Raw genomic sequence first — 15295 nt, 5'->3', positions numbered from 1 at the left:
CCAGAGAAGGTCCCTGGAGATGCTGCGAGGGCTGGAGCCCCTCTGCTGTGAGGACAGGCTGAGAGAGTTGGGGGGGTTCAGCCTGGAGAAGAGAAGGCTCCAGGGAGACCTTAGAGCCCCTTCCAGTCCCTAAAGGGGCTCCAGGAAAGCTGGGGAGGGGACTCTTGGTCAGGGAGGGGAGCCCTAGGAGGAGGGGAAGGGTTTGACACTGAAAGAGGGGAGATTTATGTGAGATCTGGGGAAGGAATTCTTTGCTGTGAGGGTGGTGAGAGCCTGGCCCAGGTTGCCCAGAGAAGCTGTGGCTGCCCCATCCCTGGAGGGGTTCAAGGCCAGGTTGGAGGGGGCTTGGAGCAACCTGGTCTGGTGGGAGGTGTCCCTGCCCAGGGCAGGGGGTGGGATGGGGTGGTCTTTAGGGTCCCTTCCAACCCAATCCACTCTACGATACACCATTTCTCATCCACAGCTCACCACTCCTACCCCCCCCCTCTTCTCCTTTATCTGTTTTTTTTTTTTTATTTCTTTACATTAACACACGGTTTTGTTGATCCGGAGGCAGCCGTGGGGGGACAGGACAGCCCCCTGGTCGCCACGGGGGAGTTCAGCACACCCTAACCCTACGCTCCGCGCCGCTTTATCTCACGTTTCGCATTTTGAACGACACGGAACTTCTAGTTCCCGTTTTGATAACCAGTTTGTTCTGTAGCTGGGAGACCCGCCCTTTCTCTGCAAATGTTACAAATCAGGCATATCTGATCCATTATTCACCAACTGCTGCCGCTTCCCACTTCCATCTCCTATTGGGAGGTAGCGCTCATGCCAGAAATGTCACGGCGGTGTCATGTGGCAGGTGGTATTGATTTAAGCCAAGCAGGGTTTTAATGTCACTCTCGTTCAGCGGGGACACACGGCGAGCACACACCAGCGTGGCACATCAGGACAAGAGCCACCAGCCAGCCCCGCGCTGTAGGGCTCCGGAACGGCATCAGCACCCTGCTGTAAACCAAGAAATGGGATTATTATTATTATTATTATTATTATTATTATTATTATTATTATTATTTTCGGCTCCTATCTGCTGTATTATCATGGTTAACGTTTTTTTCATGCTTGTAGCTATTAATCACAAGACTTTGATTCTGAGGTTTCACGTCAGGTTTACAGGAGACAACGGGAATGGAGGTGACACTGTCTGGTATCAGATGGTGAACAGTCGGAAGCAGGAGCCCGGTCTCTCCACTCCCATCGTTTTCACCCTTTTACAAGATACCCCCTTTTTGGCAGAATCGCTGCCGGTCCTGGAAAGCCGCTCACAGCCTATGACGTGTGACAGACAGAGGCTTTGCAAAGTAAAGCCTGAGAAACGCGCCCCAAACGAGCTGAGATTACCCAGGAGCCACCGTATTACAGCTCCCGCCATCCACACACCCTCACCGACAGCCTAGCTGCCGTAAAAATCCTCCCAAAACATCAAATCCAGCTGAGATTAAGCTGAGAACACCGCTTAAACGTTAAGTATTATAATACAAGGAGTCTCTGTCACCAAGGATGTTTGCCAGCGAAGCTCAGACTGACGCACAGTTACTGGTGCTGCCAGGCTTGGAAATGGTGCATTCACCGCCCTCACGTTACCCAAGCCTCCAAAAGACTTTTTAAATTATTTTTTTTAACTTGCTGTCTGAAAGTAGGGAGCCTGCCAAGAAGCCAACCGAGGCCCAGCCCTATGCCTGATAAACATCTCTCCATCTGGATTTCCCAAGCTTTGGGGAAAGTTAGGCAATTCTCACTTCACAATGTTTGCAACTCTCACAGAAAGCGATTTCTATATATAACATTATTCTGCAGAGAGAAGCCCATCCGAGCCCCGGCGCTACGGGAAGGGAGCCGAGGGGTAAAGCGGCAGATCGTACAACCACCACCAAACATTAGTCACAAATAAAATCTGTCACCCCATCTACGAAACGTCACGAAGCCTCGAGTGATTGTTTATTCTAAATACTCCCTGCACCCGTCTTCAAAGCGATTTTGAATGGCTGTAATTATTAAATGAACTCAAGAAAAACCAAAGGCTGCAACTGCCAATCGACAAAGCAGCCATTGCGTGCAGGGAGATTGCCGGCCACTGAGGCAATTAATCCCTTCGGTTTGCCAGGGCAGAAGGTAACATTCTTCCAGGGGGTGAGAGGTAGCAGCAGCGCGGCGCTGGAGGCACTGTGCTCAGCGGTCACGCCAGGCAGCACAAAAGGTGTCAGTAGTTTTACAGGATTCAATCTCGGTTCTGGCAGCTCATCCCTCAAAATAACAAACACCCATGAAATGTCAGCGGTCAAAGTTAAATAGCAAAGCGTTTCTGAACCGATTCCCCAGCAGGCTTCTTCGTAAAGGAATTGCTGTTGACTTGGAGGGGGTGGGTATTTTCTTGGGGGCAAACCAGTTCCCTTTCAGGTCTTTCCAACTGAACGCGTAATTTGTCAAAGTGCCAAAAAAGTTACAGCCAACACACGGCTGATAGCAAAAATTCAGCTTTAAGCTTGCCTGCAATGATGCACCAAGTCTTTTGCAAGCTGGAAAAAATAAATTTATTTCGAGTAATAAAGGGGAAAATCTTATAGCTGATGAAGCACTAATGTTATATCGTTCCAATCTCTCACACACAAACCCCATTCCAGCACAACATGCAACCTCTGCTCTAAGAGGACTGAAACGCCTGCAGGGAAAGTAGTAAACAATTAGAATTCAAAAATAATTTGGTGACACAGCCATTGACTGATGAAGCACAGTGAAATGTCAAACGTTACGGTTGAAGAAAAACTTCTGGGAAAAGCAGAAGCGTCCATAAACGGTTTGCTACAACTATACGTTTCTATAAAGTAACAAATTTGCTCGAACAGAATGAACATGTCACACAGAGGAGCAGTTAAGAGGAAAAAGCCGTACTTTGTAGTATAATCACACATTTGATAATCCATAAACGAATGGGAAACTAAATTACAAACATCCTCTTAAATGAACAAAAATACTTTATGTAAAAAACGTTAACTGTCTTCATTAACACAGCTGTTTTTGTAAAGAACAAAGAACAATTCTGAAAGGGAGCCTGCCACTCTGGGATGCGTTCAAAGAAGCAGTTGGATTTTCCTAAGAACCCAATTGTGACAAACAGCTCTTCCCCCCACCTTCCTCTGCTGCGGAGATCACCAGAAAGGCCGAAAACACCCCATCTAGTGGTTCAAAACAGCAAGAGAAATGGTAAAAAACCGCTTGGGGTCATCTGCTGCTGCTCGCTTCCTCAGTGGGAAACCACGCACACCTCACCACCACCACCACTTTCCAGAGTAAGGCTCCAGAAACGATTTGGAATGGTTTGCTCTTAGCTTATCACAAGCACTTAAAAATGGCTCTTACGTTGTCACAAAAAACCTTGCTTTACTGCAGGCTCTAATTTTTTCTAGCAGTAGCAGCGTTTTAAAAATATTCATTCCAATTTATTTCCTCTCTGCTTTATTGTAGTGACCTCTTAAGAACACTGATGTGACACGACTGCTGTTGACCAGAGTAACTTGTCTCAAAAGGTAAAGCCTGAGTATTTTATTTTAATTTTTTTTTTTTTTTTATTTCTGTCTTGAAGACCCCAGCTTCCTTTGCCCTCAATTTACAGCGAAAAAATGTTTGTACAGGTGAGGTCTATACCATAGAGAGTGCTGTGTGTACAATTCTGCGGGGCCGGGGTCACGGTGTTTTCTTGATGCAACAGCACCAACATAACAGACAATGAGAGAGAACAGTCGCACATACAAAAAGGGAAACAAACATCGCAACAAGCAACTTCAGCTCTTCTATAGCAAGCCTGAACTGCAGAAGATTCCTAAATAATACTCGAGGAAAAAGGTGAGCCCGAGAATAGTTTTACCTGTTGATACTCTCTGAATCTGAGCCAGCCAACATCTCAAAGGCAGCATTCTCTTCCTACACCCTACAGCTGTGTATGTACAGAACTGTAATTAAATATCCTGTTGGCAGCAAGGACCTACTGCAGCACAGTAAAGCCGTAAAGACAGGAAAAATTGTAAGACTTCAACTGTTACTTGTGTTTGTATTGAGTAAACGCCTTTTAGGAGTCGGAACATTTGCCACAGCCACATTAAAACCAGGGCTGGAGCTACTCACTAAGGAACTCAGCAGCAGCTCCCCATATAGTGCCATCTTTATGCCAGTTTTCCGTTGTTGTAGTCTGTCTCAACAAACAACAATATTCATTAAGTAAAAAAAGTAACCAAGTATCCAAGTGTAGAAGCCTTCCCTATGAAACCCTTCACTGACCCCAGTGATTGCACAAGAAAGAGATGGAAGGGCAGGCCTTGGGCAGCCTCTTTAAGGACACAACAGGTGGCAAAGAAATTCATTGGGGCCAGTTCTCGTACCAGCTGAGCTTCCCAACTGCACTCTGACAGCTTAACAAAAATAAAATCATTTCAGTTTGGGGAAAATTCTGATGAAGAGAATCATGCTGATGAATATAAAACAAACTACAATTAACATTATCCACAGCAGCCAGTTGACCGATTTCTTCGCATGCTGTTCCAAGCGGTCAGATTCGTCCTTGAGCTTCTCAAAGTTCTGGTCCGCCATCCTGAGAGAATGTGACAGCGTCTGCGGAGCAGAGAGAACAAAGGTTTCAAACTCGGATCTGAAAGTCCTAAACACTATTTCTCCCAACAGAGAAAAGGTTCAGTTGCACTACAGAAGCAGACAGGTGTTGCCTCCCAGTCTCCTCACCATAATTTCACCTGGAATCAAGTCACAGGAACAGCATTTAACATATCAGCACTTTCCCCTTCCGGGTTGAAAAATCGAGAGTTTAGCACTTTAACACGCGCTACCTGGTTATCTTGTTTTATCACGTTCTGCGCCGCCAGAGTGTTGTTTTTGAGACTGCGAGCCAAACTTAGCATTTCTTCAGCTAACTTCTCCTGCATGTCCTGGTGGTGCTGCAGCACGGCGTCCAGCTCGACTGCCGACTGCTTCTCATCGGGTGCGAGGCCTCTGCAAGAGGATAAGGAAGAAAATTTGGGGTTTGTACTTCCCTGTGGGTTGACCTCCCAAGATACCCCCAGACTCTGTGACTCTGACAAGACAAGAGCAGTTAAATCAGCCGAAGTCATTATATTTAGGTTTCTATCGCCCAAATGGAAGTCCAGCTGTGACTTAAAGGTCGTTGGGAAAGCAGTTCCCAAAACACTCAGCATCAGAATGAGAAATTTTGACTTACTTCCTCTTCCTTACGTTTAACTCCTCAGAATCTGGAAAAAGAGTTAAATTTGTGTTTTAGCGTGCTCTAAATGCAATCATAGGCTGAACAATTATTCTGTAAGGGATTTTCAGATGTCCAAATCCTACTTGGCTCTCTACCCCAGGGAATACGAATTTCAAATGCCTACCTGCTTTCCACAGGGGAAAAGACAACACCTAACAGCAAACATATCGTGGAGAGAAAAAAAAAAACAAACAGATGAATCATATCCCTGAGGGCACGGTTTAAGCCCGTGTGTCTCGGTGTTCTCTTTCAGGACACGTTAGATTGGCCCAGCTCCAGCCACTCTAACAGTAGCTATGGAAACCACAAATTAATTCCTACCAGTTCCCTACATGAATAACACGGCTGTATATTTAAGAGGAACTGAACAACGCCTACTCCAGGCGTCTAAAATCACATGATTTACTCAAGAGCAGAAGAGAACAGGAGCAACAATAAATTGTCTTTGCTAATTCTATAATTAGAATGTCTGTTTCTGTACGAATTCTAGAAAAATGGGTTCCTGCAAGTCCCTGCTACCCCAGTGGTAGCAACATTTAGGGTTTTTTGTTTGCTTTGCTTTTAAAATCTGCCACCTTGAAAAGAAGTGAGCCACTAAATTAAGAGTACCCTTTGGCCAATCTCTAATACCTGACCTTCCTCTTTCTCTGCCTGTAAGACTCAGGTTAACTAAAGTTAGAGAAAACAACAGATTAAACTTACCATCGATAGCCAAGGGGTCCTGGGAGGCAGAAAGAAAAAGAAAAAGGAAGATTACAAAGGGCCAGTGATAAAAAACACACCTCCAGGCCTAGAACAGTGTCTGTGCCCAGTACTTAGACTATCCAAACCCAAAAAAGGTGACTCCCCACCCAGCCCAGGAGGCATCTGAGGCGCAGCCACCAAAGGCAGCTGAATGCAACAAGAGACAATCTATAAAATAGCAGTAAAAAAGCAGCAGCACCGCCAAAACATACTGTACCAAGCAGCTCACTCCTCATCTTGCCTGTGCAACGAGCCTTTGTCTGCAGATGAACTGTTTTAGTAGCTGGGGTTCTCTCTTTGGTTGTTGTAGGGGTACGTCCAGGGGCCAAGAACTGATTTGCCAGAGCCTTTTCAGTTGATGAAGACTGTGAGTAGGAAGAAGCAACGAAAAGTCATGAATATCGCATTCTGCGGTGAGGCCACGGGGGTGTGCGACCAACGAGGACGCAGGGAGCACTTCCACAGCTGCGTCCCAAACAGCAGTCTCAACAGCAGCATTAACTGCATACAGCAAAAAACCAATTAGTACCCACACTAATTAGGGTACAGCTTATTAGCATTTCATAGCTCTCCAGATGCACGTGGTACCGTCCAAGAGGCATCAAGCCTAAAGGACAGTACCCACCCCTGTATCTCATGTCAAAGTGAGAAGGACGTAGGGCAAGATGGACTTTGCTTTTGAAAAGGGAGAAAGAATTTTCAGATTTCACGCAATACCCCCTTTTAACAAAATACAAAAATCCAATATATTTATTGATGTTTTTACAAGAACTGCCTGACAAGATTTTAACAAGTGTTACTTTGAGATGTAAGATAAAGGCAAGCATAGGAACCAGGCAGTGAGGTGAATATAATCAGGGAACACTTAAGCCTTTTCAAGCTGAACTTATAGATCTTACCAACTTTTCTGCTTCTAGAAGTCCCTTTAGGAAGTCCACTTTGCGAGAGTATTCATTCAGCAGTTCTGGGGCGGGCTTGCTATTGGAATTGAAAAACAACAGAATGAAAAACAGAAGTTATCAGTATTTTCTATTATAAACTAACCCCTGGTTCTTCAAAGAAGCACCTTTTAACAGAATTAGGCTCCGGGTAGGAAGACGCTTGGAAATTGCCTTTTCCAAGGCAGGGCGATGCTGACAGCCCCGGGGCACGAGCCGACGTGAAGGGAAATGTCCCTGAGAACACACAGCTCCTCGGGCACAGCTTCTCCCTCCCCAAAATATATTTCAGAGGGAAGCGTACGCTCTCCTGTGGAGTCTGTGGGCTGTGTCTTACAGGTAGGAGACTAAGGGAACCACCAAGGCCGCCCGCCCGCCCCAGGCCCTCAGAGCCACTCACCTGGACTGCTTCTTCAGCTCTCGGAGCATGTCCTCAAGAGCGGCCACATACTAAGGAGAAAAAAAGCTGTTAATCCACAGCATTAAGGAGAAATATCCTGTCTGGCAGAGGCTGCTGCACGGCTCGGAGGGAGGTTGGAGTTTTAACTCCACAGCACTCGCTGCCTCAGGTTATTTCGAGGGGCCGAACCGCGTTGCTTGCGGGGACGGAGGGGCAAAAGGGTCCCGGGCCGCGCCTCACCTTCTCCAGCCGCCACTCCTCGGGGTCCCGCCGCTCCGCCGCCAGCGCCTCGCACCGGCTCAAGAGCCGCATCAGGTTGAGCTCCAGCCGCGTCGCCGCCATGGCGGACGGCGGCCAGCGGAAGCTGCCTCAGGGCCACTTCCGGGCGGCGGGCGCCATCTTGGGGCGGGGCGTGGGGCGGGGCGGGAGGCGCTGGGAGGGCTGGAGTAGCTTTATTTAAAAAACACCCTAAAATCAAACCCAACCCGCACAGGGACGGCCGTTGCGCCGGGCTGCTGCAGCAGTTTTGGGGTGGCACCGCCACAGCCCCGGAGGCAGCGATAAGGACTGCCCGAGCCGTGCTCTTCCTTCCCTTCAACATGGAGCGGGGCCCAGAGAGCTGGGATTTCAGACCAGTTCTGGGAATCGTAGAATGGTTTATGTTGGAAGGGACCTTAAAGATCACTCTCGTAGTAAAAACTTTCTTCCAGATGCCTAATCTAAATCTACTCTCTTCTAGCTTGAAGCCATTACCCCTCGCCTAGAGCCTGCTGCTTCAGAACGTCTTAGGCAAGCTGGCACCTGGCCCTCAGGGGTTTCACCTCACAGATGCGGAGCCGGGGGAGGCTGAGGCAGCTCCACACAGCACATGCCTCCAGCACTATGGCTCCGTTTGCTCCAAAAGCACCAAAACGCTCTGAGGTGACAGCGTGGGTTTGGCCCCAATGCTTCATGAAGTACTGACAAAGATTCGCGATTCCGATTAATGGCTTCCTTCCAAAGAAATCGTTCATCAGACGAGGCACTCATTGATAAACTAACACATGTATTTTTAAAAAGTGCAATGTATTAATAAACGTTTTTATATATTTTGGTCTCAGTTAAGGCTATTACAACATTAACAGTTCTGTAAACCACACAGAAAGTTGTCATAAAAACATAAAAAAAAAAAAATTAAGGCAACACACATTGACCCAAACTCACTGTTGGTCCCATTAAGAGTCCATCATAAGGCAAATGGAAAAAGGCACGGCAGCAGAATCAGGGGACTTTTTTTTTCCTGTACGCTCAACATTAAGTTTTACGTTCTACTTTCTTTGCAGGGTTTTAATTTAAAGTGAAGAGTATCTGTTTTAAACAACCTTGCTTAACCCTTACAGTACTGTACATTTCCCGGCTGCCTTCCCAGCAGCCACTTAAGAGAACATGAACCAGTTCACGGCCTTCAAAGGGTTAAAGCCAAAGCTGCAGTCGACTTAAAAAAAAAAAAAGTCCAGACAGCTTAAGTATTTCACTTCTCTATACAGGGAATGTGAGAGAAAGGGTCCGAAAACCTCCGTTTGACTTTTGCTGTGGGTTCGTATTCGTCCACGAGTTCCTGAGCGTGGGCCAGTGCAGACCCTTGTGCAATGTAGACAGAGTGGATTTTATCAGTTCGCCTCGCTGGCTGCTCCCTTCGTCTCACCGTTATCTGAGACTCTTCGTTAGCCAGGATCCTGCCCTGGGATTCTGTACATTTGAAAATCCCAGGAGGAAGTTTTATGTTTGCTGTTGGCATCACTGGAGTTCGACGGGGCACTTTCATCTTGGGCAGCGTTAAGAATGATCTGTGTCTTGAAGGCAGGGATGCAGAGGAAGAACTTGAAGAGCTTTGCAAAAGAGAAGGCACTTTGCAGATGTCTTTGGCAGGCATACCGGAGCTCCGAGCACTGCAGTGCGGTCCGATAATTGCTTTAAAGAAACAAGATACTTAGATACTGAAAGCACGCAGAAAAATGTAGCTTGATTACAAGCACCTGCGACCAGAGAACATCTGGTCACCTGGCTGTACGCAGCAAAAGATGTAGAATATAAAAAAAAAACACACACTACCTTAATACTGACCTTCGGTATCCATCCGTCCTGTTCTATCTTCCAGCAGGCTCTCTGTGCTCGCCGAGGTCTCGGAGTCCACGTTTTCCTCATCAGAGCCTCGCTGATCAAGCTCAGGTAACCGGTAAGTTATATCTTCCCTACAACAAAACAGAGATTTTAGCACTCTGGAAAGACAGTATCTCTGCTACAAGCAACTTTATGTAGCACATATTTCAGAGGTATTAATATAATAATTGATTCTCATGGTATCTTCTCTCAGCTAGTCCTTTGCATTTTCCTTTCCACCTTCATAAAGGCTGACAGAATTAGCTAGATCATTTTGGACAAAAAACCATACTTCCTTCCTATCAGTATTACCTCCAACTGCAAAGGGCACAACCTACAGAGAGATAAAGGGTTTTCAAAGCTGTGACTTACTTTTCTTCCTTTATCGACTGTATGCGATCAATGAGAATCTCCTTTTCCCGATTATCGGCTTCAGAAACTTCCTCTTCTTCATGCAGTGAGTCCAGTTCTGAGTTGCCGCTCTCACTTCCTTTGACCTGTGAGCTTTTACTCTGCAAGGCAAATTCATGTGTAACGCTTCTGGGTCATAAGAAGCTACACAAAAGTCTTGACTTTCGACTAAGATGCAGGGTGGAAGACAAATGAGGAGGCTAAATGAAGGGCCGATGGAATTGGTGAAGAGCTGTTAGTGACCCATACAAATGTTTTAAAAAGTAATAGAAATCTTTCTATTCACCTGATTTCTGGGGTTTTATTACCTTTTTTGAAGCATAGTAATTTGATTCACCACCCTCAGCTTAGTTTTAGTAGTCGCTTATAAGTAATATTATTACATCCAATACAAGCTACATTCAGAATGTCTATAAAATACCAGAGTGGTGACAGAAGGGGCCGGCAGCCCTGCATGCAGCCTGGGGAGAACGATGCACCAATACATGCGGTTTTGATTGTTCAAAAGAGTATTTAAAACCAAAGTTACAATACACGTAAGTAAGTATTCTAGTCATGCAATAGTACCGTTAAGAAAAAAAAACCATGCACTCTTAACACAGACAGTGTACGTACCCGCATCCCCTCGTAAGGGGAAGAAAACCCAAGTTTTAGAGGCCAGAGCTAGAGAGAGATGAAGACCAAATTCACTATAATGTGGCTTCTGATCAGACAGTTTGGTTTGTTTTAATCAGTAAAAACAAAGTGTATTTGCCCTAATAGAACGCAGCATATTTTTGTCCACCATCCATCTCTGGAGTGAAGGAACTCCTTTGCCATGTAAGAGACTCAGCAAACTTAGTTCCACTGGTTGAATTATATGGGAAAATAGATTTTGACCATAGATTGAAAATAGATTTTGACCATAAAGAGCAGGTCCCCACCCCTGTGCCCTTTGTTTATCAATCAGACTCCAGTGCAGCTGTACATATAGCTCCTACCTACAGTTTTGGGGCAAGTCCAAATCCCTTTTCTTCTTATCTTGCAATTGATCTTTGATTTAATGGATGGGATGGACAGGATAAATAAGGAGCACATCCCTTCCCAAGAAACTGGTGGGATGTTTTCTGCTCGACAGTGCCATTCTGTGGTTTATTTCAACACTTACCGTATTCTGCCGAAGCAATGAGAGTCGTCGAAAAGCGATGCTCTCGGCTGCTTCCAGCTGATTTATTTCATCCATTTTTATCTTGTACTTCCTTATCTGTTCCTTTATGAGCATCTCTACACACCTGGACAAAAGGGCAAAAGTTTATTGAGCAGCCTCATGCTATAAACGCTCTGGGGACAACCAGGGGGGGATGAAATGCCTCTCCTGGCTTGGAGGTGTTTGCCACACGCGCACATGGATGGCAGGCGACCGAAGTGGCTCCGTGCACACCTTACAGGGGGTAACACTGCATGGGAACAGGGTGAAGAGTCCAACACGGCACGCAAAACAGGACAGACTGTTACAGGTAATGGCAAATATTCTTCCTGGGATACCCTGAACCTCCCACGCTGACTGTACGCAGCAACAGTAAGCAAACAGACATTACCGTGGCCACTAATGGCTTTCTGCTGCTTCTACCTGTCTTTCCTGTGCTGGCACAGACTGGTAGATACAGAATGAGCCTGCAGCCAGAATTTAGCAACTCTTAACCCTCAGTTTTCTCAGCTCGATATGAATAAGGCTGTAACAAAAGCAGGGAGTAGTACTGGCCTTCTGTCATATTTCAAAGTCCTGTTTTGCAGCAGACTGGTAAAACTCACATGGTTGTTTTTGAAACATCCTTCATGCTGGTTAAAGGGTCAGAGGTATCAGGACAGCGCAAGAGGCACGGAGCAAAAACAATGGCCAAGGCATTGGGTGACATACGGTTGACATCTTCTATCAAAGCCACTCTGAAATTCAACGTTCAAGAAAAAAAAAAAAGAAAATTAAGCGAATCTTGCTAGAATACAAGCAATCTGATCAAACTTTGCCAGAGTTCCCAATAACACGTAAGGAGGCCTCTAGGGTACTAAGCATGTAGCAGTTCAAAGAAGTTTTAAAATGATTTCACACCTACTAAGCAAAGTTTCACGCAGTTTAACCCAGGTTAAGCTTGTTTGGTAGCCTCTCAAAGCATGTCTGGTGATTGAATGCCTCCTCTTTAAAAATCCCTTTTCCCTATGTCCAGAGGGCCACTTGGAAAACTCCCAAGTCCCTTGGATAAGAGCAGCCCCTTTACAAAGTCACACGGGGCTTCTCTCCAAATGAAATAAATGAAGTCATTACTTGACCAGATGGAAGATGAGTCGCTCCAAGGTATTATGATTTGCTTGTGGCAGCTGTTCAAGGACACTGTAAATGGCACAGAGTTGCTCCTGTTTTTCTGGTAGTTCTGTAGAAAAGGAAAAAGCACAAGATCATAAGCCCTGGGCAACGCCAGTAGAAAACTGCCAAGTGCCTTCTGACATTGTCTCAAACTGTCTGCAGCAGAGAGAGAATTCATTCTTAGAAGTCACACCGTCATTCCATTTACCAATTGTTCTAACTGGATGTTAAAGTACCCCTCATGGCACTGCACTTTTCCAGATGCTGCTGACCTTAGCAATCATCAAGGGACACATGAAGATCTCCAGTAGTATTTGGGGTGCCTTAATCCCACTGAAGTAAAATGAATCTAAAGATTTGAGATATCTGGATATCTAGATCTGGTTCAGAACATCAATATGAAAAAAACCTGTATGGAAGGAAACCCACTCACATGCTTACTGTTTTTAGAAAGGACGGTTGTATAGTGACATTATGCTACAAAAAATAATAAAGGAATTCTGAAACAAGGTCAAGTATCTTGAGGAGAAATTTCCTGAAGTGTTTTACGTAAAATGCTTAAAATCATCGCTGTAAGTGAACTGAAGGAAGCTGTTTAGCCAGCATGAGCACCTTACAGTTTCTTTCCCCAAGGACATAATGAATTAAAGAAAAAACATTGCTTTCAACATTTCTAAACCTACCTACAGCTCGGAGGAAATCATTGTACTGCGCAGATGTCATCAGTGGATCTGGTAATTCCCGTAGCCATTGCTTAAGGATGCCCGTAATAGTGTGAATGGGGTAATTCTCCAGTTTCACTGAGTTTGGATCTGAAAAGAAATGTTTTATTTAGAGCACTTCATTCCTTTGAAGTACACAATGGGATCCCAACGAACTAAGATTAGAAAAGCTCAAATCTCCTGTTTACTGAATCCAAATGGCGATTCAAAAGGAAAAAAAACAGAGGAAAAAAAAAAACTTCTGATAGTCTTCTAGGTACTAAGCAGCTTTTTCCAGCCAAAAAAACCACTACAGCCTGCATGGCCACCAAAAAGCTGGATTTAAAACACTAAGAAGTGCCAGATACTTTCAGAGAATTGCAGGGAAAACTGGTATCATGCAAGGAAGTCAGAAGGGCAGACAACACTGCCTGACCTGCTTGCAGCAACTGCTTCAGCTCCTTCATACGATTCGCTGATCCCGATTTCCTGTAAATGCCTTCTGTGTAGAGGCCGTGCATCTCCACGTACTCCAGCAGCTTCTCCATGACAATGGGGACGGAGTTTCTCTCGCTGGTCAGGGAACTCACACACACTCCGAAATGACGTGGTTCTGCATCTTGTTCATTCTGGAATTGATACAGGTCAAGCACCGTGAATACCCGCTCCCAAGCTAGAAAATTGCGTTGTTTCATGCTACAATTAGCTTATGCTTCCAGAAACAAGACCCGCGTGTTTTATTGTAGCTTGTTACAAGCCTTTCATCATAACGCAGATTTCCTGAGCTACAGCAATAAGAAACTTTGTGGTACACATTGAAGGATTTCTTTAACAGTTTGTCCAACGCAGCACACATACTCTAAATTAGCTCCCAAATTAGCTCGATTATCACCTTTTAGAAGAACATTCTGTTTCTGCAACTGCAGGGCCTGGCTCTGACTATACACAGACAGAGATGGGAACTTAACTCTTTAAGCAATTTTTATTCAGTGCCTGAACATCCGCTGTTCATTTGCTGAGGAAAAAAAAGGCAGCATTTTTGCATGCATCCCTTATGGTACCACAGTACTGGTCCCAGATCTACAGTTCTTACCTTTTTTCCACAGGATGTGCAGCTGCTCTGGATTTTCGACATGCATTTCTTGTGACAAGTCAACTTGCAAACTAGAGAAAGGAGCAATTGTTACAAGTATTCCAAATCACACTAAAACGTTAAGGATCTTGTCTTATTCATACAACCTGCACAACCTCCTCACTAAGCCCAACCTGTAGCACCGAAGTTACAAGGCATCTGCACATACTGTAGCCTGAGTGGGCAGAATGAGGTGTTGTCACTCACCGCTGCAGAGACAGGCCTTTTCCATGGGCCAGATGTAGGAGGAGCAGTGCTCACACGACTGCCGTATGCTCACTTGGTAGTTTGTGAACACGTGGCCATTGTGTTCTTCAATCTGGTGGGAGACAGGAAGAAACTCATGGGATTTTTTTTTGCCTTTTTAGTATTATTATTTTTAATAAAACTACCTACCCTATCTTAGATTTTCCACTTTTATTTTACAATTACAACTGATGGCTTTGACCCTGAAACCCAATTTCACCCTATCTTAAGGCAGTTGGGTTTGCTGGGTCATTTCATAATTGACTTGCCACCTTAGTTAAAGTTCATCCGTGAAATATATTAGCTATAGTTTATTATTAATATTTAGTAGTTGTTTTCTTTTAAACAGTCCCATTACCGAGAAAGCCATTAGGTTCTAAGAGATGGGATGGACAATGGTGGAGTACCACCTATCACTGCAGGAGCAAGATCTTTGATTTATGGAAAACCGGTTTTATATTGTGTCACATCTTTATAAAAGCAGCAAGTGATTTTGCACGCAAAGTAAAAAGGAACTTCAGTACAACAGTAAACTTTTTCAAGAGTGTTTTTCTCTGTGTTCTGTCAGTACAACTGAGGACTTACTGCAAAAAGAAAAGTACTTACTGCACGATCTTGTTTTCGTTTCTTCTTCTGGGCTTTGGTTTGCTGCAGTGGAGTACAGAACTGGTGTTACTCTTTGATATTCAGACATTCCATTCCCTTTTTTTTTTTTTCCTATTCAGTTTCCCAGACTCTACTTCACCTCCAGACATTCTGAGACACTATACTGCACCTTCAGCTTGGTACGAGAGTTTCTGAGCTCACCCTGTCAACTTCCTAAAAATCAGCTGAGCTCACTGCCAGGTGACAAAGCAATTCCAGCTCTAAAACCTTCAGAGAACTCTTAAGTTTTCACCAAAGAAAACGCACAAATGCTTTAAGATTCTGAAAAT

At 44.9% G+C, this 15295-nt stretch overlaps 2 protein-coding genes across 4 annotated transcripts in view; both read right to left on the bottom strand.

Moving 5' to 3' along the window:
* Nucleotides 1-2562: 2562 nt before the first annotated feature.
* Nucleotides 2563-7803, bottom strand: USE1 (unconventional SNARE in the ER 1). Of its 3 annotated transcripts, XM_074163764.1 has the most exons (8): nt 7634-7739; nt 7394-7443; nt 6955-7033; nt 6268-6420; nt 6014-6032; nt 5267-5297; nt 4878-5040; nt 2563-4647 (listed from the first exon to the last, which is right to left on the bottom strand). In XM_074163764.1, exons 1-8 carry the CDS (start codon nt 7733-7735, stop codon nt 4465-4467), a joined length of 780 nt encoding a protein of 259 aa, XP_074019865.1. In that variant the 5' UTR covers nt 7736-7739; the 3' UTR covers nt 2563-4464. The 3 variants fall into 3 exon arrangements, with proteins under 3 accessions (XP_074019865.1, XP_074019866.1, XP_074019867.1); XM_074163765.1 differs by lacking the exon at nt 6014-6032 and having other exon boundaries at nt 6255-6420; nt 7634-7803; XM_074163766.1 differs by lacking the exon at nt 6014-6032 and having other exon boundaries at nt 6264-6420.
* Nucleotides 7804-8452: 649 nt separating this feature from the next.
* Nucleotides 8453-15295, bottom strand: part of MYO9B (myosin IXB) — a 34043-nt gene continuing 27200 nt past the window's right edge. Inside the window, 11 exon segments of the mRNA XM_074164002.1 lie at nt 8453-9343; nt 9476-9624; nt 9905-10044; nt 11091-11214; nt 11735-11866; nt 12243-12348; nt 12965-13093; nt 13419-13611; nt 14076-14146; nt 14322-14433; nt 14967-15008. Coding sequence (XP_074020103.1) covers nt 8904-9343; nt 9476-9624; nt 9905-10044; nt 11091-11214; nt 11735-11866; nt 12243-12348; nt 12965-13093; nt 13419-13611; nt 14076-14146; nt 14322-14433; nt 14967-15008 — 1638 coding nt within the window. The 3' untranslated portion in view covers nt 8453-8903.

This window comes from Numenius arquata, chromosome 25 (genome assembly GCF_964106895.1).
Source record: "Numenius arquata chromosome 25, bNumArq3.hap1.1, whole genome shotgun sequence".
NCBI lineage: Eukaryota > Metazoa > Chordata > Aves > Charadriiformes > Scolopacidae > Numenius > Numenius arquata.
Note: the sequence above shows the minus strand (reverse complement) of the source record. Positions and strands in the feature narration are given on the sequence as shown.

What these genes read in the sequence shown, in the direction of transcription:
- USE1 (XM_074163764.1), bottom strand. Translation starts at nt 7,735, where the DNA reads ATGGCGGCGACGCGGCTGGAGCTCAACCTGATGCGGCTCTTGAGCCGG. An exon ending in GAGCTGAAGAAGCAGTCCAG is followed by an intron (nt 7,034 to 7,393) that starts GTGAGTGGCTCT and finishes CAATTCCAATAG; the next exon opens with CAAGCCCGCCCCAGAACTGC. An exon ending in TTCTAGAAGCAGAAAAGTTG is followed by an intron (nt 6,421 to 6,954) that starts GTAAGATCTATA and finishes TCCTACTCACAG; the next exon opens with TCTTCATCAACTGAAAAGGC.